Source organism: Loxodonta africana, chromosome 2, assembly GCF_030014295.1.
Source record: "Loxodonta africana isolate mLoxAfr1 chromosome 2, mLoxAfr1.hap2, whole genome shotgun sequence".
Taxonomy (NCBI): domain Eukaryota; kingdom Metazoa; phylum Chordata; class Mammalia; order Proboscidea; family Elephantidae; genus Loxodonta; species Loxodonta africana.
The window spans coordinates 111,539,984-111,566,270 of NC_087343.1; the positions used below are offsets into that span (position 1 = coordinate 111,539,984).

General features: G+C 36.8%; 1 protein-coding gene across 3 annotated transcripts; it reads right to left on the reverse strand.

Annotated features, from left to right (window-relative positions):
* Positions 1-1,356: 1,356 nt before the first annotated feature.
* On the reverse strand, positions 1,357-17,465 carry NUDT12 (nudix hydrolase 12). Of its 3 annotated transcripts, none has more exons than XM_010589696.3 (7): positions 17,335-17,465; positions 14,156-14,367; positions 12,636-13,225; positions 9,297-9,464; positions 8,088-8,201; positions 5,428-5,627; positions 1,357-4,433 (listed from the first exon to the last, which is right to left on the reverse strand). In XM_010589696.3, the coding sequence occupies exons 2-7, from the start codon at positions 14,359-14,361 to the stop codon at positions 4,323-4,325; spliced, it is 1,389 nt and encodes a 462-aa protein (XP_010587998.1). In that variant the 5' UTR covers positions 14,362-14,367; positions 17,335-17,465; the 3' UTR covers positions 1,357-4,322. The 3 variants fall into 3 exon arrangements, with proteins under 3 accessions (XP_010587998.1, XP_023403754.1, XP_023403746.1); XM_023547986.2 differs by lacking the exon at positions 1,357-4,433 and adding an exon at positions 4,892-5,227 and having other exon boundaries at positions 14,156-14,363; XM_023547978.2 differs by lacking the exon at positions 1,357-4,433 and adding an exon at positions 4,892-5,227.
* Positions 17,466-26,287: the final 8,822 nt, after the last annotated feature.

Below are 26,287 nucleotides of genomic sequence, written 5' to 3' on the forward strand. Positions count from 1 at the left end.
GTCGCTGTGAGTTCAGAACCTACTTGATGGCACATAACGCCACCACGAACAGGTTACAATTCAGGATGAGGATCAACTTGGAGGTAACAGGAACAACTCAGGTTACAGTTCTTCATTCAGGACAGCTTCTTTGGCTGTTCCTGTAGGCAGACCTCTGCTGCCAGGCCCTGCCTCTTGTTCTTGGCCTTGGCCCTGGCCCTTGCTCTCAGCCTGCCTGGTCTCTTGCTCTAGGCATGGGCCCTGGTTCTCAGCCTGGCCCTCACTCTTGGCCTGGGTCTAGGAGGTTCTGAGCTCAGGGATCATGGGTCCAAAGGATGTGCTTTGCTCTGGCTCTTCTTCTTGATGCTCCAGCTTCTGGGATTGGTTCCTTTTAAGCCTAATGGGATGGTAAAACTGACCAATCTCTTGCGTTTCATGCACCTTATTTGCATAGTTCTACACCCCCCACTCCAATGTTCCATGTACCTTATTTGCATTAGCAGGTTGTCTAATCCCCTTGGTTGAGTCACAAGAAACTTACTTGCAATGTCCCACCCAATCACTTTGTGGGAGTTACAAAACCATGGCTAGAAGGGCCATATAGGCAATTCACTGCACTGCCCTGGTTCTAACAAGCCCCAATAAAATTTACATTGTGGAAATTTTATTCTAAATAAATTACTAAGGGATTTGTTTTACAGAATATTTTCACCCAATATTTCGCTGAATCTACATCAGTAACACAATCTGAGGACTGGCTCTCTACTGTTGTTATGCAGGATTTGATTTAGTTTATTGGTTTATTAACAAACTTATACTTCCTCCTTCCACCTTATGTTCTAACCCACTGTTCCATTCTTTCCTCTCTTCATTCAAATCCCTAAGCGGATCTTTGAAAGGCCTAATCATTTTCCCAATGAAATGAAATATGTAGGCTTCTAATCCTTCCCTGAACAGTAAAGAAGTGAAAATTTTAAAATGCAAATATTGGCAATATTAGATATATAAACAGACATTATACTAGCCTTATTAAAAAAAAAATTTTAGCATATGTATAATTAAAAAAAAAAAACTGAAGATAAAAAGTTATTGATAATATATATGTACATGCCCTGGGGGCACAGTGGTTGCACTGAGCTGCTAACCGAAAGGTCGGTGGTTGAAACCCATCAGCTGCTCCACAGGAGAAAGACGCAGCAGTCTGCTTCTGTAAAGATTTACACTCTTGGAAACCCTATGGGGCAGTTCTACCCTGTCCTATAGGGTAACTATGAATTGGAATTTGACTCAATGGCAAACGGTTTTAATGTGTGTATATATGTATGCGTATGTATACGTACATATCTTTGTGTATATATTTGACATATTTGGCCCAAAACTATAAAATTTTTTAGATTCAAATAAAAATTTTAAGTTTTCCAAAAATAAAAATTATTTTTCAAAAATTTTGTACTTTTCCCTGACCAGGAACACAACAGAGTATCCCAGACGGAGTGGGGGAAAAGTATGAAACAGAACTGAAAGTCACGTAAATAAACCAGACTTACTGGTCTGACAGTGACTGAAGGACGCTCTGTTAACCCAGAACTAAAATCATTCCTGAAGCCGTTTTCAGACAAAGAGTAGCCTGGAGTATAAAACATAAAATACTACTCATGAAGAGTGCCTCTTAGTTCAACCAGATACAAGAGACCAAATGGGCGGCTCCTGTGCGGAGGCAGGATGAGAAGGAAGGAAAGGGCAGGACTGGTTCAATGGAAACAAGAAACCCGGGATGGAAAGGAGGGGTGCATTGTCACATTGTAGGCACTGCAAGTAATATCACATAACAATACATGTATAAATTTTTGTATGAGAAATTAACTTGAGCTGTAAACTGTCACCTAAAGTACAATTACAAAAAATTGTATTTTTATCCATACCTTATTAATTCTAAATAAGGAATAAGCCCAAAATTGGCTATTTCCATTTTTCAAAAAAAAAAATCGATACATATTAAAAAAGATATAACATGTAACATAATGCATATTAAAACACACACACAACACACAAAAGAGAAAACTGTTAAATATTTTAATTATTGTTATATTCATATCCATTAAAATACATTCATGGCTGTTAAACCCCTACCATTTCTTGAACTGGCTATTCCTTCTACTGATACATAGCTACTCACCTCTCTGAGGTTAGCAATTTAAGAATAATTATTTTAACGATAATTTATTTAGATACTGATCTTCCCTGAGCACAGAATTACACATGCAAAACTAAATTTATAACTGCATTTGTTGATACTTTATATCTTACTTTCCTATATAACACTGGGAGCCCTGGTGGTGCAGTGGTTAATGGCTACTACGGTTGCTAGTCAAAGGTCGGCAGTTCGAATCCATCAGGTACTCCTAATATCATGGAAACCTGGACTTTTATGATGTAATCTTAGAATCTGTAAGTATTAAAAATACATTTGGAGTGAAACTGAGCCTCAAGTCATCATAGCCCATTGCCATAGAGTCAATTCTGACTCACAGCAACAACTCATTATACTTTATAGTAATTAAAGTCACGTCATTTTCTATATACTTAAACCCAAAAAAACCAAACCCACTGCCGTCGAGTCGATTCTGACTCATAGCGACCCTATAAAACAGAGTAAAACTGCCCCATAGAGTTTCCAAAGATCACCTGGCGGATTCAAGCTACTGACCTATTGGTCAGCAGCCGTAGTACTTACTCACTATGCCACCAGGGTTTCTTCTATATACTTAAGTAGTTCAAACTACACTGAGCATCTAAATGTCCTGTGTTAAGTCTTAGTTTGGTTTAAAGTCCTGATATCAACAATCACTGTTCATTAGTAATATAAAGTTTATCTTAGAAAGTTATCTTAAATTACATAAATTTTAACCTAAATTTTAATTAATAAAATTTGGTAAGTTAAATTTATTCTTCTTATTCCCTTTTATTTTACATATGTTCTCAGTAATAGTTTCTAGTTCCTATTACAGGGAGTCTCTTGGACTGGCTTATACAGTACAGACTATTGTAATTAGTTAGCTGTGTTACATTTGCCAATTAACAAAATTCACTTTTCAGACTTCCTTTCCTCATCTATAAAATGAGGACCACGAACTACATGTATTATTCTTAAGGTCTCTTCCAGTTCTAACATACAACAGTATAGAGTCAAACTATAAAATTTGTACATTTGCAAGGTACCTTTTAAAATAATTTCAAAAAAAGCTTTGGAAAATGTGACAGTTTCTATGTTGCAAAATTGCGAATTTTAGAGTCTTAGTGATTGAGTTCTAAAATATGCTTATTTTATAAAAGCTTCTTAGAATGTGCTGAAATAAGATCAAAACCAAGACACTGTATTTCAGAATAATAACTAGCGTTTGTAATGACTATATAACTTTTGCTAATGTAGATACATTCTTTCTACAAAATGACCAAAAACCAGTGTTCTTATTAAATATGTAAATCTATCTGGAATTTATTTAGTATCTGACCTTTGAGAAGTCCTTTCAAATAGGTTTCATTTCAGTGAAAAAACAGAGACTCTTAATTTGTTTTCAGAACAGCTTTGAATATAATTTACAAGTAAACAGATAAGCTAATTAATTTTAGCCTTAAGGAGGCAGCCTCAGACACAATGGCATACTCTCACTTAAGCTCTTCCTGCATGAGGGTGCAGTATTCTGAGCTCATTAGACTTATTTGTTAAAACAATATTCTTAATACTGGTCAAATTATACTACTAGCAACACTGTAACAACACCATTACTAGAACAAAGGAACCAGGAGGAAAGGGTAAGTGGGGCTGTGATGGGAAGATGAGCAAAAATCAGCTAGTGGCAACTTAAAGGACTTCCATGGTAATGAAAAGATTTAAAATCAATGCAAGCTCTAAATTCATTGAAATTATTTTGGTTCATTTCTCAACTAAAGAACTTGAATGACTGGTCTAATGCTTACAAGTGACACTAGGAAAACTGACTGAAATTTAGACTTATTCACATTTTTAGAACATACTTCTTCAAACATGATTTCTCTTATTAGAAATATGGTTTTATGAGACAAAAGTGTGAAGCACAACCAAAAAGACAAAAAAAAATTTTTTTTTTTTTTGAGAAGGCTGACTCAAATTTAACAAAACCTGACATGAGGGTGAATTTATATAAATATGAACTTTGTATTTAAGATGGAAAGAAACTATTTTATAGACCCAACATAGTATTTTGTGTTGTGCCATTCTAAAAGCCCTGTTATTTTTACCTCACTTGAGGAATAAGTGATAGTTAAACATCAAATAATACTTAAACAAAGCCTGATTCTTTAATTTAAAGATTAGCGTTCATTCCTATCCAGTGTTTGATTAACTGATGTGCAATAGCTCGGCTTGGTGGCACAAAGAATGCCTGTTGCTTCCCTTTGGTCAGAACATCTATGACCTAAAATGAACCATAAGAAAATATATTAGGATTTCATCACTATCATATTTAAATACTATTTCCACACTTATGCAAGTCAAATATGAATACTTTTATAGCAAGTAACAACAGTAGAAAGTGACAACATCCACATTCACAATGCAAAATTTTCTACAGTATTTTTAATTGCTTCAATGAATTAGTGATCCAATTTTTAAAATGATCCAGAAAGGTATATTCCCTTAGGAAAATGAGATAAAGAAAAAGCAAAATATATACTCCATACTTAATTTCAAGGCAAAAATTAATTTGGGGTATTTTCTTTTATAAAATTAAAATAAAAATCTAATTTCTACTTTTTGGGGCTGGATATAAAGTTAATTTTATCTAGGCAAAGTCAGAAAGGATTTCAGGCTTTCATTATTACAAAATCTATCCTTTTTTTTTTTTTTTACACAAATGCTTTGGGTCATGCCAAACAGAGACAAGTGTTTTATTTTTCATTATATTATTAAGGAGGATATTTTCAAAAGTTTGTGAGTGTATCCTGGTTATACAGTTATATCACTCTTGTCCTTAAGTACATTTTAAAATGAGTAAGAACTTCAAAAAAATTTTAAGCAGTTTTAATGACTTTTTTTGAGAGCTACTTGTTTTAATGCTATAAACAAAAATATAAAATGTCTACCATTCCTGTTTCTCATCTCTGAAATAATGTTTACCTTCATTAGGTACACTGAAAGGCATGATCGTCGATCCAAAGGAATGGCATTTGGAATTAGCAAACAGCACAGAATCATCATTACCGGATGAATCTCACAAAAGGAGTTAACAGAGGACACATTAGTGAACACGTTCTCTTTCTCAACAAAAATAACAAACATGGTAATCCATGCACGATGAGAGGATCATGGCCATTCATTCAATTTACTGAAAATATGCATCCTTGCCGCATGCCCCAACTGATACAGTCAGAGAACAATCAATTGAAGAAGGAAATTAAATTGAACTTTACCTGTTCTCTAGTGAACCAGCGGGCGTCCTCTATTTCATTCTTGTCAACTTTAATTTCTGTAGACACTGCCACAGCTAAGCAACCAATCATTAAGGAGGAGGGCATTGGCCATGGTTGACAAGAGACATACTGAACGTGGCCAACTTTGACTCCACTTTCCTCTTCTACTTCTCTTCGAACAGCATCTTCTATTGTTTCCCCTAATCAAAAGGGGCAAAAGAACAAGTAGCTGATAAACATGCCCTGGACATTTTGTCCTCTGGGTGGTTCAAATGTCTGAAAACCAATCTGGACAGGAACCCAATTCAAAGAATCAGAAAGCAGAGCCTAAAACTAGACTGGAATTCAAGAAAACACTATTTTTTTTTAAAGTGTATGATCACATAGAGAATATCATAATGTCAACCAGAAACTTTCCATTTCTAAAAGGTTCATATGTATCAGTTATATTAAAAAAAACTAAATAAAATCATAGTAATGTCTCCAACACTCCAGCACCTACTACTGCCAAAGCACTATGTAAACACTTTATATATTATCTCATTCATGTATCATCACTAAGCAGTTATAAATTTTCATTGCATAATTTTCACAAACAGCTAATCCTCTCATAAAAATCTTAAAACTTTTTTTTATTATGTTGTAAAACAATTCTTGGAGATAACTCTTTTCAAGTCACTGAAAGTTTAAAAATTGCATAAAACAAAACTCGATCCTTTTTCTTTCTAAACAATTATTGTCCTCTGGATGACTATTGACTTAACCATGAAAAAATGGTGCCTATAAATATGTATTTTATATTTCTGATTCATTGGACTTGAAAATTAAAAGAGAAGGAACAGTTTCTAAGTTAAGTGTATCTGGAAGTTTAGAAATATTTTATTATTTAAATATAACTTTCTGTTTTTAATAGAGTGATAAATTTCTTACATTAAGATTAAGAACTTATGGTCATCAAAATAAAATACATAATGGAAAGGTAAGCCATGAACTAGCAAAAGATATTGGCAAGATTATAGGTAACACAAAATTAGCACAAAACACATATAAAGAACTTCTAAAATCAACGAAAAAAATGGTGAACAGCCAATAGGAAAATAGGCAAAGGACAGAAACAGGTAAAATTCAGAAAAGAAGAAACCTGATGCCTAATATATTTCTGAAAAAGATGCTCCATCAGCAGCTCTACTATTATCAAATGAAAACCACAACGACATATTATTTCATACCCACCAGATTGGCAATTTAAAAAGCCTGAAATCCCTAACTTGGTTAAGACGTAGAATAATACAACACTGCATATATTGCTGATGGGAGTGTAAATTGGCAGGAATACCTCAGAGAGCAAGTTGGCAATATCTAGAAAAGGTTAAGATGCTCACGTCCTATAAGCTAGCAATTCTACTCTTTTATACATACCCTAGATAACTCTTGCAAATGTGCACAAGAAGTATAAGACTATTCACTACAGTATGGTTTGTGATAGCAAGAACCTTAAGATAAACTAAATGCCAATCAGCAGAATGGATAAATGAATTGTAGACTATTCATAAAATGGAATACTACACAGAAGTTAAAACGAAGGACTTAGAGCCACTAGAAGCAGCACAGTGATTGAGAGCACAGATTTAGCAGCCAGATGACCTAGGCCTGAATCCCTGTCGTATCACTTACTAGCTGCGTGATCCTGGGCAAGTTATTTAGTTCCGGTAAAATCTCTGCATTAGTACCTATTTTACAAGGTTGTACAAGGATCATGGAGACCTGGTGGTGCACTGGCTAAGAGCTTGGCTGCTAATCGAAAGGTCGGCAGTTTGAATCCACCAGCTGCTCCTTGGAAACCCTATGGGGCAGTTCTACTCTGTCCTATAGGGTCATTATGAGTCAGAATCGGCTCGACAGCAAAGAGTTTTTGGTTTATGAGGATCATAATTTAATACATGTAAAGCGATCAGAACAGAGCCTGGAACTACATATGTTTACTACTACTACTATTACCTCACAATATTGGAAAGTGAGATTAAGCTCTCCTTTGTTAATTTGATATATTCATTCATTTATTTTAAAAATATTTATTGAGGTCCTACTACATAACAAGCACTGCTCCAAGGGTTTGGGATACAGCAACGTATAAAATAAAGTCCCTGTTCTTAGGAAACTTCTACTCTAGTAAGATCAGATAATAAACAAATAAATATATGTCAGGTGGTGATTAGTGCTGTAGGGAAAAATAACGCAGGGTGAAAGGGGTTTGAAGTGGCAGGTATATAGGGGCCAACTAGTTTTTTTTTTTTAGTATATTTAGGGCAGTCAGGGAGGGCCTGTTTGAAAACAGTGATGGTTGAGCCTAGCACAAAAGTGAGATATAAACCATGCAGATGCCTGGGCAAAAGCAATATATGAAAGATAGATATATATCTATATAAATAGAAAAAATTTTAATAATACAAATACTGAATCTTTCATAAAACAATAAAATTATTCCACTGGTAAAAACATAAAAATTATATCATTTGAAATACATAGAAACTATTTTAAAATATCACAACTTTATAATGCAGTAATTTATGTGAGATTATTTCTCAAATGCTGTCTAAATTTGTTCGGAAAATATAAGTCAAATGAAAGCTATTAATTAAAATTACTAATAAAAAGCTTACCAGGTTCAATAAATCCAGCAAGGCAAGTAAACATGTCTGGGGGAAATCTTTTCTGCCTGCCTAAAAGACACTTGGTCCCATCTGGATGAATAACTTGCATGATTACTACCGGATCTGTTTAAAAAAAAAAAAAAAAATCAGATATCTAAATTACAGGAAAAAAATAATTTAGACTCATTTTGCAAAGTCTCCATCTTGTAAGATAATATAAAGGTATCTCCTGTGGGAACAAGATACTCGTCTTGGTACAAGATTTTTTCTTTCCGCCATGATGTAGGTGATGACAAAGTATCTGAGGGAAATTGCAGGGAATACTGTCAATAAGCTAAAGGAAGGACAGTTTGGCCCTTCTCTCCACCTTAACAGCAACATTTATTATACTCATGGATTGCTAAGCACACTTTTTTTTTTAATTAAAAAAGAAACTGAGTAAGCAATATATGGGACATAGAAAAATTCAAATTTTACCATAGTAAATAAAATAAATTTCCACCTCCCTTCCCTGTCAATCCCTAACAAAATGTTTTTAAACGCTTATGTATGTGGGTCAATAATTTTGTTTTAGCCATTACAAGTAAAAATAAATAAATAAGTGACAGTTCATCCCCCTAGAAGTCCAGCAAATTCTCCTCAGTGGATCACGCTTGATAATCAGAAATTAAATGTAAAACACTTTTCAGCAGCAAAAACAGATGTTACTAAGCCTTGCCCTTTACTACCAGGAGACCTCCTCAGGCGATGCTGTGTTATCAAATTTCCAAACCCAGAGGCGACTCAAAAGCAGCAATCAGGAGGAGGAGAGAAGGTGCGGGCAGACACCAGCACCTTCACAGCAGTAGTGTGAAGTAGTGTGAAGCCAGCTCCAGACTGTGATGCTTTGGTGATGCCTAAAACAGACACTGAATTGTTGAGGCTTTTTTGCCTCTCCCCTAAGTGGATCCAGATTGGTGGGATCCAGGTTTTTGAAATCACATATCCCAATATATCAAATTCATATTGATTAACCCAGGGCTAAGGAATGGCTAATTATGTATGTCTTTTATTTCAGAAGCCATGAAAGTAATGCTTTAATATTTATAACCTTAATGGTTAACTTAAACATGGTTTTTAAAAAATGATAAACTCTGTAGTTCCTCAAAAACCTGTCTTTCCAGAATATTCCCTAAGATTCCAGATGGCTGAGATTTCACTGCAAAAGAGAAGGCTTACCAACTCTTGGATATGATGTGTTGTGAACGCCATGGAGGCTAGGACAGTCTTCCTTCAAACATACTCTTTTATAGCCGCCTTCTTCAATTCTAGTTGCACTTCCACAGGTTGGGCAGAACTTATATCGACTGTGCCAGGCAAGAACAGATCTTGCTTGAGCAACAACCCCTTTAAGAGATGACACAAAAAATTTTAATTCTGTAACAATTGTAAAAAAAAAAAAAAAAAAAAGTAGGCAAATTGTTCTTAGGCTATACATGCGTTTTCTGAGTACCTGTGTGATCAATTTAGTACTCCTATTGTGTCACGTGTATTTTTATTTTAAAGAAAAAGGTTTAATTTTCCAGATGGCAAATGAAAATTAAACTTTTTTTCTGAACAAATAAAACATATCTCTCACGTAACACTGGTGTATTAATATCCATCTTACATACTCTATTAGATCAGGCTTTCACTATTAATGATTTTTATATTTCAGGTATACATGGTTCTAGCTAATAGTCACTTTTATAAAAACATACTACAAAGGCAGCTCTTGACTGAAGACTTCTGTATCTCCCTCCAAAGAAAACCTGACTAAGGAACTGCAGGAACCCCACTCCATTCTTCTCCTCGGTGACTAACCCACTGCTGATCCGTGTCACTGTGGAACACACCCTGTTTACCTCTGGAGAAAAAAACTGGAGAAGGCATCTCTATAATAAATACTGCGTCTAAAAGATGCGTAGTTAACTATGTTTATCAAAAAATGCCTCAGAAGGTAAATATTAGAATACATATATCCTTTGGCTATGACCCTTACCTTGGTGCTTCCAAAAAGAATATGATCCGATCATAAGTATTGCATTGGTGGCAATATGACTAGAAATGCTACATTTTAAATGCCTGACAGAAACTTCTTCTCCCTAAAATACATTATTTGGCATAAACTAGTTGCCATCAAGTCAGTTCCAACTCATGGCGACCCCATGTGTTTCTAAACAGAATTGTGCTCCGCAGGGTTTTCCGTGGCTGATTTTTTAGAAGCAGATCCCCAGGCCTTTCTTCTGAGCCACCTCTGGGTGGACTCAAACCTCCAGGTTTTCAGTTAGCAGCTGTGCACACTAACCATCTGCACTACCCAGGGACTCTTATTTGACTCCTATTTGGTCTAAGGAAACCCTGGTGGCGTAGTGGTTAAGTGCTACGGCTGCTAACCAGAGGGTCAGCAGTTTGAATCTGCCAGGCGCTCCTTGGAAACTCTGTGGGGCAGTTCTACCCTGTCCTATAGGGTCGCTGTGAGTCGGAATTGACTCGACGGCATTGGGTTTGTTTTTTTTTTTTTTTTTTTATTTGGCCTAAGGATTTTTGAAAGAAAATAAACAGCAACAACAACAGTTTTAAATTGGGAAAAAACGTAAACTAGCAATCCAGAAGTAAGAACAAACGTAATGCAGGAATCCAGTGATCCACAGGCAACACCAACTATCTGCCTGCTACATTACTTTGTGATACGTACTTTATACTAGAATGTCTGCATCATTTTAGCGTCATCACAATAAGAAAAGCTAACATTTATAGGAGTACTTACTGTGTGCCAAGCACAATGCAAAGACATACGTATGGTTATTTAACATTTACAACAACCCGATGAGGCAGGTACTGTCAGTATCCTCATTTTATAGAGGAGGAAACTGACGCACAGAGAGGTTAAGTAACTGTGTTAAGGTTATACAGCACGTTGGCAAAAGAACTTTGGTTTCTTACTAGTTAACAAAAAGAAAGAAATCTAGATTAGCTCATTTCTAAAATCTTTTTGAAATGTAAAATTTTATATACTTCTCCAAAGAAAAGATGTTTTCTTTTAAAAGTCCAATGTTTTCTCCCCAGGTGTGGAGAATAAAACATACCACTCCAGCCTTCAGGGAGCAGGTGTCCAAGCAGTTTCTGCAAGGGCCTCCACATCACCTAGGGGATGGTGGCCCCTGACAAGTGACCCCTTCCTTCCTCATCTCCCATTAACTCTTCAATCTATCCTATTCTAGCCTCTGTTCCTTATACCCCACTGATACTCTTCTTGTCATATTCACAACTTCACATCAGCTGAACCAAAGAGCCTTTTAAAAGAAATCTTTGCCTTCATCCTACTCAAATTCTCAGCAGCATTCAACACACTTGACCACTCCCTCCTTAAAACACTCTGCTCTTGTGGTTTCCTTAAGTTCCTTCTCCTGGTTTCCTCCTACCTACGGTCACAGTCTCCATCACCTTTGTTGGCTCCTCTGCTTCTACCTGACTTCTAAATTTAGGAGTATTTGGGCCTGATTCTGAGGCTTTCTTTCCCTCTTTCTCTCAACTCTCTAATCTCAGTAGTTTCCTGGGATTTAAATACCACCTTGTGTTGGTGACTCCCATCTGGGTTTCTCCAATTCAGACCTCTCCTCTGAGTTCCAGGTTCTAATACCCTTCTCCAAAACTCATGTCCAAAACTGAACTCCTGGTTTATTGACTCCAGGTTTGTCCAGCTTCCCTTGCTCCACTCATCACTCTTATTATTATTTTTTTTTTTACCAAGAAATTGTATAAATATCTACCAAATTACTAAATTCTCAAACCTAGTAGTTGTCCTTGATCTTTTCCATCATTCCTGGATATCTCATACCCAAGCCATCGGCAAGTACTACTGATTTTATCTCCAAAATATATCTTAGCTGTGCCCCCTTTTCTCCATCTCTATTGTTACCACTTTAATTTAGGCCTTAGTCCAGGTTACCATCATCTCTCTCTTAAAACTGTGTCAACTTACAGATCAATTTTCAGTTTTACTCAAGACTATCTCAAACTCTCCCCCTTTCTCCATCGCCACTGCCACTATTCCAATCCTAGCCACTGTGATCTCTTATCTGGGCTATTGTAATCCCCAATTCCCTCTTAACAAGACTCCTGGCTTCCACACTTAATTACCTACAATTCGTGCTTTATGGGATAGTCAATGTGAGGTTTTTTGCTTATTTAACATAAACCAGATCATATTTCAACATTTAATGACATTTAGAATAAAACTCTTACTTCTTCCATGGTCTAAAGTTCCTGCATGAACTGGAAGAGTCAGCAACAGAAAATAGAAGTCAAGGCCTTTGCCATCATGCTCAGTGTATAGTAAGTAGTCAACAATTATCTATTCAATAATTGAATGAAACTTGCATGCATTAGACTCTAAGAAGTCTCTAAGGAAGATGGCCGCATTTCACTGCTTAGTGAAAAAAATGTGCCTCCTGGAAACTGCAGATATGCACAACTCCAACCCAGTTCCAAAAACCAGATTATTATCAATACATGGAAGTAGTGTTCACTTCTTACCAGCTTCTTTTTCTTTTAGTTGTAGAAGTGCCGGCATTGGAGGATGAAGGAAATAACAATTTTCATGTCTTTGCTTAAATTCTTCAGCAGCAACTGGATCAATACCTAGAGCAAACCAGGCCACCAACCCATCTTCCTCATCTTTTGGGACTTCCCCAGCATAATTCAGTAACTCTTTTTTTATTTCAAGTTCTACTCCAAGGAAAATCAAGGTGATCTTCTCAGGCTGGGCCAAATAATCCTTTATATCTGTGTGGTTCAGCTGACAAAGCCTGACTTCAGGCTGTTGGAAACTTTCTTTATTGCCACCTAGAGTAACCAAGGGACTTAAATCTGAGAAAAGGATATAAACTGTGGCTGGATGGCTTTCTTTAGTTAGTAGCCAGTCAGAATTATTTCTTTTTTCACTCTTTCGATCCAGTAGTGTCCTGCTAAAATAATTTTCACATTCTTCCACTTCATTGGTTAGGAACCAAGGCTTCTTCCCACCTTTAGCATTAGCTAATAAATTAGCTATATGCTTATAGCCCCAAAATTTAGCAATATCCAGTGCAGTCTGCCTTGATTTATTGACAATGGACCTGTCACACCTACAGATGAAAGGAAAAATTGGGGAATAAAAATAAAATAGGCAGTAAACATTTTCCCTAGTAAATATTTCAATAAAATATTTCCAGATGCACGTTATAGCCCCTCTATTTAACGATTGTTGGAAGAAAGGACTGGTGACCTACTTCTGAAAGATCACAGCCATTGAAAATCCTGTGGAGCACAGTTCTACTCTGAAACACATGGGACTGCCATGAGATGGAATCAACTCAATAGCAACTAAGAACAATCAATCAATTTTTTAGGGGTATATACTTACTATTAAAAATAATAAGTATATATGGGGAAAAAATGGGATACTTACTACTGGCAAGATTAGGGGTATATATTTACTACTGGAAAGATTAAAAGAAATAAATTTTCTGGAGAATTACTTATAAGATAAAAAAAGCAGTAAGTTTTATGTGTTATACCAAAAAAACCAAACTTGTTGCTGTCAAGTCAATTCTGACTCAAAGCAACCCTATGGTGACCCTACAGGGCAGAGTACCACTGCCCCATGGGGTTTCCAAAGAGTGGCTGGTGGACTCGAATTACCGACCTTTTGGTTAGCAGCCAAGCTCTTAACCACTACTGCGTTATAAGGAGTTACCAAATTCTACAAGGGGTCCTTGAGAGTTGTGTACTATTTGGGGGGAAAAAGATTAGACTAACTCATAAATTTGCTTTGTTATTAAGTATGAAGGGATAAGTTCTCAAGAAAAGAAGTTAAACGTTTTTAGTTAGAAACTATGCTACATTTTTATGTAACAATCTGGTCAATGGTAATTTACTAGCTCAAGGTTAAAAGTATGGCTACTAAAAATATTTAAAATGTTAAAAAATGTTCAAAAAGGAATATGTAATACATAAATTAAACTACAGAAATTAAACTACATGCTCTTCCAAGTGGTCCAGCCTAAAATGTTTACCCTTTCTCAAGCAGAAGCTGAACAACATCTGGGTGCCCGTTCCTTGCAGCATACATTAAGGCAGTCCAGCCATTTTCAGAAGTTTCATTGAGAAGAGATGGAGAATGACTGAGTATTGCTGTTAACTTGGTAATGTCCCCTTCAGCAGCTGAACAGTGAAACTGGGAAATTACTTCCTTCTTTGGATTTGCCTTTATAGAAGACATTTCTTCCTTAAAAAAAGGAAAAGAGAAAAAAAAAATTTACTCATTTTGAAATTCCTTTTTTGTATCAATGGATAAATATTACCTGACTGCTGCCATATTTAGAATATTAATGGTTTTCCAAAGCAATATACTCTTCAAAGGTAATTAGCAGTCAACTGTCATCACAGCAGACATTTCAAAATTGTTACCAAACCCGTTGTCATTGAATCGATTCCACCGTATAGAGAACTATAATTCAACATAGGGTTACACAAAATAATAGAAAAGAGGCTTTGATAACACAGCTGATGAACCAATATCCTTGGGGAAGGAACTGTCAGGTAAGGTATTACAGGGAGAAGGAGTATTTGAGGTAGACCAGAGGGATTTCATAATGGAGCACAGGCAGAAGACTAAAAGCAGCAGAGAATAGTAGAGACAGTGGTTTTAAGCTGACAAACAGCATTCTTAGATTGTGTGGTATCAAGCACAGATCCCTGCCCTCAGGGAAATTATGATCCTAAATGTAATTATTCAAAAGCTTTCTCAGTTTCACATGAAAACAATTTATTACTTTACCTTGCACAATTAATTCTGCAATCCATCTAAGATTGAGTTTTGTGTACAGTGTGGAATAGGGGTTGTTGTGGTTGTGTGCCTTTGAGTCCATTCTGACTCACAGCAACCTCATAGGACAGAGTACAACTGTCCCATAGGGTTTCCAAGGCTGCAATCTTTATGGAAACAGACTGCTACATCTTTCTCCCACAGAGCAGCTAGTGGGGTCAAACCACCAACCTTTCGGTTAGCAGTCAACTGAGCTCTTAACCACTGTGCCACCAGGGCTTCTTGAAGTAGGGGTATGGGTACATGTTCATGCAATGGACAATCCATATGACTCAGCATCATTCTTGATATCTCGATCTTTGTCTCACTGTACTACAGAATTATACTTGTCATAAATCGGGTGATGATACATTTTAGATTACTGGACACCGTTCTGTTAGTCACTTTGTCTATTCTTGAATCACAGCTTTTTTAATCATTGACTTTCTATTTATTTTGTCACTCTGTTTATTCAGTTAAGAAAAAAAAGAAAGAAAATAACTGTCCAATACCTCTTAATAAATCTTGCTTTTTTTAGTAATCATGGATTGAATGTGGTACGGCACAAACTGAGATATTTTTTTATGGAAATGGTTCACCTATCAGTTGTCTATGAAACTCCTCAAAGTATTTTTTGGTAAAGTATCACTTTTTTTTCCTATGAAATGAAAACATTCACCTATTAAGAAAATATCTGGGATTGTAATTAGGCTTCTACTACTCTAAGTAATAAGTTATTTAGGCTAAAAAGAAGAAAAGGTTCTAACTCATAATTTTTGACAGTTATTGTCTCTTGGGTTCTGAAACACAAAATTGGCTGATCAATTTTGTAGTAGGAATGATATGAACAAAGTTCGGAGGGGGGAGAATGGACCCAAAAGATTAACTTTCTTATTTTGTTTCTGTTCACCTTTCCTGTTTGTGTGTTTCTGCTACAAAGAAAAGGGTCAAAGCTGCTCACAGGTATGCAAACATTTAGATAAAACTTAACAGTGAAAATTTGTTTACAACTAAAATTCAGAGTGATTTCTATAATACTAGGGAGTAATTTCTTAAATTTATTTTGACTTACTCCAAATTTACTTCACTTTAAAAATATTATGAATAACAAAAGCTACAACTTTTCAGGACTTTATTCTGAAGCACGGACTCGTTTGGTCTCTTTCCAAGTAACCTTTCCCTTAAATTTATTTTTTTCCATAAAATCATATTATACAGTTTCTTCAGTTAAGTTTACTTTGAACATTATTTCACTGTCCCATATTCTGAGGTCACAGTCGCATCCTCACCCTCCCCACACTCCATCCCAAGTGATTGCAAAATTGTCCTCAAAAAATACAGTGCCATTCACTGCCTCGGTAAAATGCTGCTTACTCATAGTATTCTCACGAGAAAGGACGTGGAAAATGTACACTTTCACACTCAGCTTTCTCAGCTGAAAAGCCACCTATACATAGTAACTATTGCTCATTCCAAAGAGAAGCACAGAAAGTCTGAGATCCAGCTGACTGTTTACTTTTTCACTTCTCATTGACAGATCCTCAAGAAGTTAAGAATTTCAAGGTAAGTTGAAGTGATTCTGTCAGTTTAATACTGCCCTTTGGGTTAATACTGCCCTTGCTTTCCAAGAAGAGCATGGAATATTCTGAGCGGTCCTTTTAAATAATCTTAGATTTAAAGGAACTTTAGACTTTAACTGGAAACCCTGGTAGTGTAGTGGTTAAGAGGTAGGACTGCTAACCAAAATGTACGCAGTTCGAATCCACCAGGAGCTCTTTGGAAACCCTATGAGGCCGTTCTCTGTCCTATTTAGGTCGCTATGAGTCAGAATCTATTCAATGGGCAATGGGTTTGGTTCGGTTTTAGACTTTAACCGAACCAACACCCACGAGGCCCATGACTTGCCTAAGGTCACATGGTCCAAGAGGGACAGGCCGCGACCTCAAATCCGGCTCTGCCACTTAAGTCACCAGCTATCATTTAGCTAATTTCAATTCCTGGACACTCAAACAGTTCATTTAACCAATCAAGCGCCACCCGTGCAAGCTCTATTCAAACCATCAAACTCCTTGCGATATGTTATTTTCTTGCAACTACTGTAAGATTCCTTCTTTTAATGTGAAATCAACCCGAAGGACTTCTTTGCCCCATCTCAAAGCTTGGACGAAACTCCACCAGCGGCAGGACCGGCTGCACCCCCGTCCCCTGCCCCGCCAGGGCGCCCCTGCGGCGGCTCCCACGCTTGCGCCCTCCGCTCCAGAGCTAGGCTGCGCAAAGAGACCCAGAAGGGCTCGGCCGGTTAGTGCGGAGACTAAAGAGCTCAAAGAACTAGTCATCGGTCCCTGAGAGGACACTGGAGCACACTAACTCGCCGCTACCACTACTAACCCAGAGGTGGCCAGAGCAGAAGAAACCAGGATGTAATCGAAGGACTGGGAAAATCCCACTCTCCGTTTTCCCGGCGCCGAAAGGAGTCTTCCTAACTTCCGGTGGAGTTTTGGTGTCCTCGCATGGCTTTGTGGGAGATGTAGTTTGAGGGTTACGGACTCTAGGGATCTGCGGAGGGGCAGGCCTTAGGGTGGAGTTACTATGGGTGGGACCCGGCGGGAGGTCCAGGAGGCGCAGAATGGGTCCTGACTCTAGTTTTCCATTGTCAGTGACCGAGATGTGTAGAGAGAGTGGTGCAGACAATGGGGAACTGTTGGTCTGTGGAAACAGTTTTAAGTTTTCCAGTATTACGCACTGAACTCCCCAAATTTTTCTGCAACATAGTCCAATGTAATGGAGTGTTCAGAGCATTCTTCCATGTTAAATAAACCTGGAATGTTCGTTGGACCAAGTTGCTTATTTACGTGGCATTAAACAAGTTATTGACCTCCATAAACTCCAATCTCCAGATGTGGAAAACGATACTTCTTTGAGTTGTTATGAAGTTTAAAAAGGAAAATGCATCCAAAGCTCTAAGGACAGTGCTAAACGCAGAGCTAGCACTCAAAACATAATAATTATTATTGTTATTTATCGTTTCGTTTCCCGCTCCCTCATGCTCCAACACCTACCGAAGTTATGTGAGTTCAAGATTAGAAAACTAGGTGTTGGCAGTCTTCTAACTCCCAGCTGCCTCCTTGACAATCAGCAACAGCTACAGAAGTCTTAAGGTTGATCGTTGCTTCCTACCTGGAATTTACACATTGGCAACTCCTCATAGTGAAGTTATAGAAACCACTCGATTGCTAAACTTGCTTAATGCTTCTTTCTGTGAGTAGCTGTCTTCAGTTTTTAATTATTTCAGTGATTAGATAGGAGGTCAAAAATATTGTTTTAATTAACTCACTTTTTATAGTGACAATACCAAGATTGAATACCCAATCTTGGTATTCAAACATATGTTAAATACGTCAATATAATGACCCCTTTGAATATCTGCAAGTGACCATCTGAGAATGATAATATCAGGAAATTATGTACTGCAACATTGTATGTAATACATGTTACCAATAAGATGTACAAAAAAAAAAAAAAAACAGTCATAAGTGTGGTTTGTTGTAATTTGAATATGTCGTAACTCAGGGACTACCTGTACTTTACAAAACATGATGTGCTTTTCTAGCAATTGGCCTATGCTGATGACATGTCCAATAGAAATGAACTGAAGTCTCACCATCCTTGCTTCTAAGGAGCATTCTTGTTGTATTTCATCCAAGGCTGATTTACTTTTTGACAGTCCAGGGTACATTCATTATTATTTGCCAACACCACGATTTGATTGCATTAATTCTTCTGTCTTCCTTTTTTTATTGTCCAGCATTTTTGGCTTGTGTATGAGATAATTGAAAAGACCATGTCTTGAGTCAGCTGTTCCTTAGTCATCAAAATGATATCTTTGCTTTTTAAAACTTTAAAGAGTTTTTTTTTAAGCAGATTTACCCAGTGCAATATGTTGTTTGATTTCTTGACTGATGCTTACATGGACAGTTATTGTTGATCCAAGTAGAATGAAAACGTTAACAGCTTCAATTTTTTCTCAGTTTATCATGATGTTGTTTATTGGTCCAGTTGTGAGGATTTTCCTTTTCTTCCCATTCATGCTTAACCCATATTGAAGGTCTTGGTCTCTTTTGTAAGGTAATTGCATGAAATCACATCCACAGGTACAGGGATTAGGATCCCAACACATATTTTTGGGAGCACAATTTAATCCATACTTAAACAGTTCTCCACATTCTGCTTGATCTCTTTTGATCTGTAGATTCCCCCTCCTTTTTTTTTTTTTAATTTTCTTGCAGTTTATTTCTTAAAGAATAGAGATAATTTGTCCTGTAGAATTTCCCATATTCTGAATTTTGCTGATTGCTTCTCTGTGGGGTCCTTTCTCCCTGTATTTCTCATAAACTCGTACTTAAGTCTAAAGGATTATTCAGATTAAGGCTTGACTTTTTTAGGGGGGGAGCAAGAAGACTTCATAGGTGTTATGAGGTTACTTCCTATTATATTGCATCAAGAGGGATAGTATGTCCAACTGTCTCTCTTTTTGTCATATTATAGTTGATCATTGGGCTCAGAGGTTAACCTGATAAAGTTTGCAATAAACAGCGTAAATTCTCCCATCAACTTTTCATGTAATAGTTTTAGCAGCCGTTGATGATTATTGCCTAGAACTGTTATTTCATTAAGAGATGTAACATGGTGATATTCTAATTTGGTCATTGATTCTACATTTATTAACTGCAGTTCTTTTACAATATTTTTTTTCACCTCATTACCTATCTGTACACTTTATATAGGCAAGCCAAAAAAACCCAAACTCATTGCCATCAAGTCGATTCCAACTGATAGCGACCCTATTTCTAGTTCAGCAGAGTAGAACTGCCCCATAGAGTTTTCAAGGAGTGCCTGGTGGATTCCAGCTGCTGACATCTTGGTTAGCAGCTGTAGCTCTTAATCACTATGCCGCCAGGGTTTCCAAAGGGGCAAGGTAGGGTAAATATGTGATTTTCTCTTTTATTTCCTAGTTTTGCACCCAGTGTGTACAGAATAGAACTGTTCCATAGGATTTTCAAGGCTGTAACCTTTTGGAAGCAGATTGCCAGGCCTGTCTTCTGAGATGCCTCTGAGTGGGTTGGAACCACCAATCTTTCAGTGAGTAGTTGAGCTCTTTAACATTTGTGCCCCCTAGAGACTTCTGGGAGAATTCTTGCTGCTGTTTTTGTTCTTAGGTGCCATCTAGTCAATTCTGACTTGCAGCGACCCCATAAGACAGTAGAACTGCCCCATATAATTTTCTATGCTGTAAACTTTATAGAAGCAGGTCGCCAGGTCTTTCTCCCATGGAGCAGCTGGGTGGGTTCAACTGCCAACTTTTTGGTTAGCAGCCAAGCACTTAACCATTTATGGCATCATTAAAAAAAAAAATTTAACCATCATTAAATAAATAAGTCCCTATTGTCACTCATTCTGGAACACTAAATATGTATGTGTATATAAAAAATATATATATATATATATTTTTTTTTTTTTTGAGCCCTGGTGACTCAGTGGTTAAGAGCTGGGCTGCAAAACGAGAACTCGGCAGTTTGAATCCACTAGCCACTCCTTGGAAACCTTATGGGGCAGTTCTACTCTGTCCTATAGGCTTGCTTTGAGTTGGATTTTTTTTTTTTTTTTAATTTGAGAATCGGTATGATTACAAATCAATGCAAGGAATTTGAGCTGATTGTCTTTGAGACAATACTTTGGAGTTCAAATTTGAAACCACTGTTCATTTTCTCTGCCCATAGCATCTTTTTACAAAATGGCTTGTCCCTCACTATTTCCAGCCCTTTGAGATCATATGGGCTTCTTGTTTAATTTTAGCTACTTTGGAAAGTGACTCCGTATTTTTTCTGGGTGCCCTGCAAATGGATATTGTGTATAGCATATACCCATTTCTTAAGACAGAAATATACAAATCATATCTGCAAATTTAGTGAAAATCAATCTAGTAATTTTTTTCTCGACAAGATAGAAACTTGATTTTGTGGACAATATATAGGTTAAAGCTTATGCAGATAATTTTATTTGGTAATTAGTAGTTTACTGTCTGGAGATATGTCTTACTGTTCCCACACATTGCTTTTTAAATTTTTGTATTAATTAACACTCTATATATCTTTTCCTTTTTTCTAATAGGTTATAGTTTTCTTAAGTACAGAGAGTCTTTTTTTTAATATTCTAAAAATTAACTGTTTTTCTTTCACATAGAAGACACTTAGTAAAGTTGGTTGAGAATGATAAAACATGCTGATAACTGTACTTTAACACTTTACAGTTTGGAGGAGAGTTCAATAAAGATGAGAGTTATCTTGAACTCCACATAATGTCCTTGATATAAGATACTTTCACATGTAACTGCAGATAGGACAATTTCTAATTTATGTACATCATCTACATATTCTGCATTTTTGAATACACCAAGTTTGCCCTGTGTTTCTTCTTTAGAATATAAATTACACAAGAAGGTCCTTGTTTGTCTCATTTACTGTTGCTTTCCCAGAGACTGGGATTTTGCTTGGTATATAGGAAGCATTAAGTAAATATTTGTGGAACATTGAACAAATGATTGTTTTCATATTAATTAAAGACAGTTAAATATATTTTTAGCAATTAGAATGTCTCAAATACCTTAGCAATTAGAATGTCTCAAATAACATTAACCAGGAATGCATCTGACTTTCTGTGGTTATGTTTATTTGTGCACTTATGGAATTTAGGCAGATGAATAAGATCTGATCACTGTCCTCAAGGAACTCATTGCCTAATGAAGTAAAAGAGATAAGTAATTACATGTACTGTGATAGAGTCCCATTACCCCTCTGTCAGTTTGTCATACTATGGTGGCTTGTGTGTTGCTATGAGGATGGAAGCTGTACTATTGGTATTTCAAATATTATTACTGTTGACCCCATGGTAGACAGATTATAGTGGAGGGGGCTGTCAGACTAACATAGACTAGGAAGAAAGGCCTGGCAATCTACTTCTGAAAATCAGTCAATGAAAACCCTACGGATTATAATAGAACATTGTCTGATTTCCAATAATTGTGAAGATGATAGAGGATTGGGTTATGTTTCATTCTGTTATAAATAGGGTCACCAAGAACTGATGCTGTCTCAGTTGCAACTAACAACAATATGACAGAGTGAAGACAAAGGGGGCGGCTCGTGGTGGACATCCAGTCTAGATTTATGGGGCAGGGCCTGGAACGATATGGTAGAGACTTAAAGTGCTCATTCATGTCTGATTTTTCTTTCCTTCCAGAGCCTCTGGGAAGATGATAGGACCCAAGCCCCTTGCAGCTAGGCATGGCTATGTGACTAGGCCTAGCCAATGCTCTGTGGACAGAAGTGATAGACTTCTGGGCCAAGGTTTTTAAAAGACAGTGCATTATCCTACAGATCTTTACTTCCTTGCTATGGCAATATGGAAGCCCATGTTAAGATGAGAGTGTCACAGACCGATAGGGCTGGCAGTCACTCTTGCAGGGATCTCCCCTGGAGAGATACCAGGCCTAAACGGGACTCTGCATGAGTAAGAAAAAAAAAAAAAAATGTCAATGTAAGTCACTCAGATTTTGAGGTTAGGTTGCTACCTCATCATAACCTATTCTGAGTTATGCAGAAAACAGCGAAGAGGGGCCCTTCTAATATGAGTTTTAAAGAGTCAGAAACAATGGGGGGATCTGTGTCAGGGGCTCTTCCTTTCCTTCCTGCTGGGGTAGAACCTGATCCTTTGAAAGAGTAGGAGCAAGCCTGAAGATAGAAATAGATTAATACTCCAGATGCTAAGGAGGTAGTAGAATCCACTAAGTGGCAGAAGTGTCAGAAACAAACCAGAAAAGCCAAACCCATTGCTGTTGATTTGATTCCAACTCATAGTGACGCTATAGAACAGAGTGAAAGTGCCCCATAGGGTTTCCAAGGCTGTAAGCTTTATGGAAGCAGACATCTTTCTCCCACAGAGCAGCTGGTGGGTTTGACCTGCTGACCTTTCAGTTAGCAGCAGAGCGCTTTAACCACTGCCCCGCCAGGGCTCCCTTATGTCAGAAACACACACCATGAAATTGTGATATTCAAGGGCCCTGGTAGGCCAAGTGCTGACAGCTTTCTGTCAGCGGTCCCCAACTTGTCTGATTTAAGGCCTGTTGTGTTTGCTCTGCTTTTGCAAATACATTTCCCCTTACTAAAAATGACAGCATGTAATAGCGGTTGGCAGAGATGACCAATATAAAACACTTTACCCTTTGCGATGTGTACTTCCTGAAATGCCTGTATTCTTTAAATGCTCTCATTTGTAATTTTTATGGGTACCAAGCCACTTTTGCTGAATTTAATGGTAATTTCATCTGTCTTACGATTTTCAAAAACAATTTTCAGAATTTTTCACTCTTGTTAAGTATATGGAAATGACTATCGTTTTCACACAAACATCAATTTGGTTTATGTATTTTATAAAGAATTCCCAAACAGCAGTTTATTCTTATTTACAAATCATCTCTTGCCTTTTGCTGTATGAGTTGTGTTTCCTGAAGCAACAGCCATGATATGAGGAGAAGTCTGTCTGATCAGAGGCAGAATTAACATTGCTTGAAAGAGCAGCGTTCTTTTTGTGAACTCACGTTAATTGATGCAGTAATTTAATCATTGAACCGCTGTTCACATTTCATGTTTAAGTCACTTAACTTGATTTTTTTTTTTTATCTGCTTTAGACTGTCTAGGCTGATGAGCATATAAATGGATTTGTAGCATTTAAAAATGTCCTCAAACCTGATTGCAGCGTGACATCTATCAGATTCTGTATTCAGTTTTAGTTTCATTATTTTGAAGCTTTCAAATAAAAAAAAAAAATCTAAATTTAATATTCTGCAACAGGTTTTTTCTACCACCACACTAAAGCCCAGAGGAACACTATATAGATATTTTTTGTTAGTTTTAGTCTCCTATTTTTTCCTTAGGATATTTTTGACCCCAGACAGTTTCTCCTTTAAATTTGACTGAGCTGTGATCATGGCTCTGACCTCTAGCCTTGAAAGAAGACAAGTTATGCCTCTCAGGAGCGATGCCTCAGGCACTTTGCAAGTTGGCTGGCAGGGATTATTTCCCAGGCTGTGAAGCAATGACCTTCTACCGAGAGTGAATGTCTGCAGTGCACGTAAATTCCTTCAGTTGTGATTGAAAGCCTTAGGTTTGTTACCTGGTCTATGAATCAGAGTCCATTCTTTTCTCTATGGAGGACGGGTAATTTAGTGCTATATTTAAAGCCGCATGTTATGTGCTCATATGTCAGTTAATTTACTGTTGGAGGTAAATGTATTCCGGTTTTGAGCCCCTTATCGGGTAAATTCAGAAGTAAATCTGGGATTTTGGACTGAAAAACTGGGATGACTTTACAGTGATTAGAGGGCACCTTACCTGTTACTTCTAAACAAAGTGCCCTGACAGTGCTCTGTCAGCAGTACCCAACTTGTCTGATTTTAGTATCCCAGAGAGGGTTTCTATTGCCTCCTAAACTATCATTACAACAATAACATAATGCTGATTCCTATGATATTCTCAGCATACATTAAAAAGAGGAATGAAATTTAGAATGATTAATAAACACTTTTAACTCTACAGGATGGCATTTGGTTCTTACTCTCTGAACCAAACTGTCAATCTGAACCCAGTACATTTCTAATGTTTTGAAAAATTACACGAATATTCCATCTTTTTCATTTTCTTATATATTCACTTCAAAAAGCAATTATGTATTTTTAAGATAAAAAACTGATTTTAACATTATACAGGTGTTTGATTTTTAACACTCATGCTTAAAAAATACTTGACATATTTTAAGTTGTTGTGAAAAATACTTGAGGACCCACTTAATGCCTCTACACCGGTTAATGCCAGTTCCAATATAACAGAATTGTGGGAAAGCTAGAGTAATTTAAGGGAGGAGCAATGTCACTAAAGGCCATGTGAAGTACATACCCACGACTTACAAAGCATTCTTTAGGACAACTGCACTTACCACTGTCTTTTTTTCTTTTTGTACATTTTATCATTAGTAATATGTACTGCATACAATGTTAAAATGTGTTAGCTTATATGTAATGTTTCCAACCCCTAGAGACAAATAAATCGGACTTTAAAGTTACTGATAATAAAAGGTAATAATAAAGAAAACTAAAAAAAAAAAGAAAAGAAAAAAATATTCGACATGTCAGACCAACTTATGACGGAGGAAAGTAGGGAACAACCTGTACTTGAAAAATAAGGATGAGGAACTATTCGTATGTAACAAGTGGCACTAGGGATATAGGGATATCTCATATGGTATCCCGTTTTTTTCTAGTTATGAAGTTATCTGCTTGGGTGAAAACATTTCCAATTTAAATCATATGGAGCTTTCCTGGCAACAAGATCATCAATGTGATATTTCTTATGCAAGACCAGACACTTTGATGTGAAATAAAACTGAACAGTGATTCATTCATTCACCCATTCATTCATGCAATCAAAAATAGGTATGTTCTTAAAATGTTGATGATGAATAGTACTTCAAGGTACAACTTTATCAAATTTTATTATCAGATCTTTCTCTTTTCCAGTGGCTAAGAACTCAGCTGCTAACAAAAAGATCGGCTGTTCAAATCCACCAGGCACTCCTTAGAAACCCTTTGAGGCAGGCAGTTCTACTCTGTCCTATAGGATTGCTATGAGTTGGAATCGACTTGATGGGAATGGCTTTTTTTTTTTTTTTTTTGTAGACTTAAGACTTATTCAAAATTCATATAATTTTGTTTAATCCAACTATTCAAACTCCAGTGGAAAAGTCATACATTACCTAAGTTATATCTTACCATTCTCTTTTGCCTGGTTTCTCATTTTCTTAGCAGATGGAATGTGTGATATATAGCTGGATGCAGATTTGTTTAAAAGTCCCTGGCCTATGGAATTTGGTGAAATAGAGTGGGAAAACAGAAACATAATAGTATATCTCTGTCTCGTCACTAATATGATGACATGGGATAATTGGATACTGATGCTAGTATGATACTAGCCAATACCTTTCACCCTCACCTTTACCTCCCCTTCCCTCCCTCTCTTTCATCTTACATAATCAAGATTTTGGTCTAACCTACATGAGAAGAACTGGAGCAACATAGCGAGGACAGTTATTACATTGCTTTTCAAATATTGGTTCTAGTCATGAAATCGGACTGTAATTTCATCTTTGAGTTTTAATTATCTCTAATGGGGTAATAGTACATTACAACTTGATTTATAAGCCTACTTTTGGAAGGATATATAAGTTATCTTT

Excerpts from the sequence above, each read along its gene's own strand:
- NUDT12 (XM_023547986.2), bottom strand. The coding sequence starts at position 14,361 with ATGTCTTCTATAAAGGCAAATCCAAAGAAGGAAGTAATTTCCCAGTTT. Across the intron at positions 9,465-12,635 it reads ACTAAAAGAAAAAGAAGCTG|GGGTTGTTGCTCAAGCAAGA; the intron begins GTAAGAAGTGAA and ends CATCTCTTAAAG. Across the intron at positions 8,202-9,296 it reads CACATCATATCCAAGAGTTG|ATCCGGTAGTAATCATGCAA; the intron begins GTAAGCCTTCTC and ends TTTTTTAAACAG.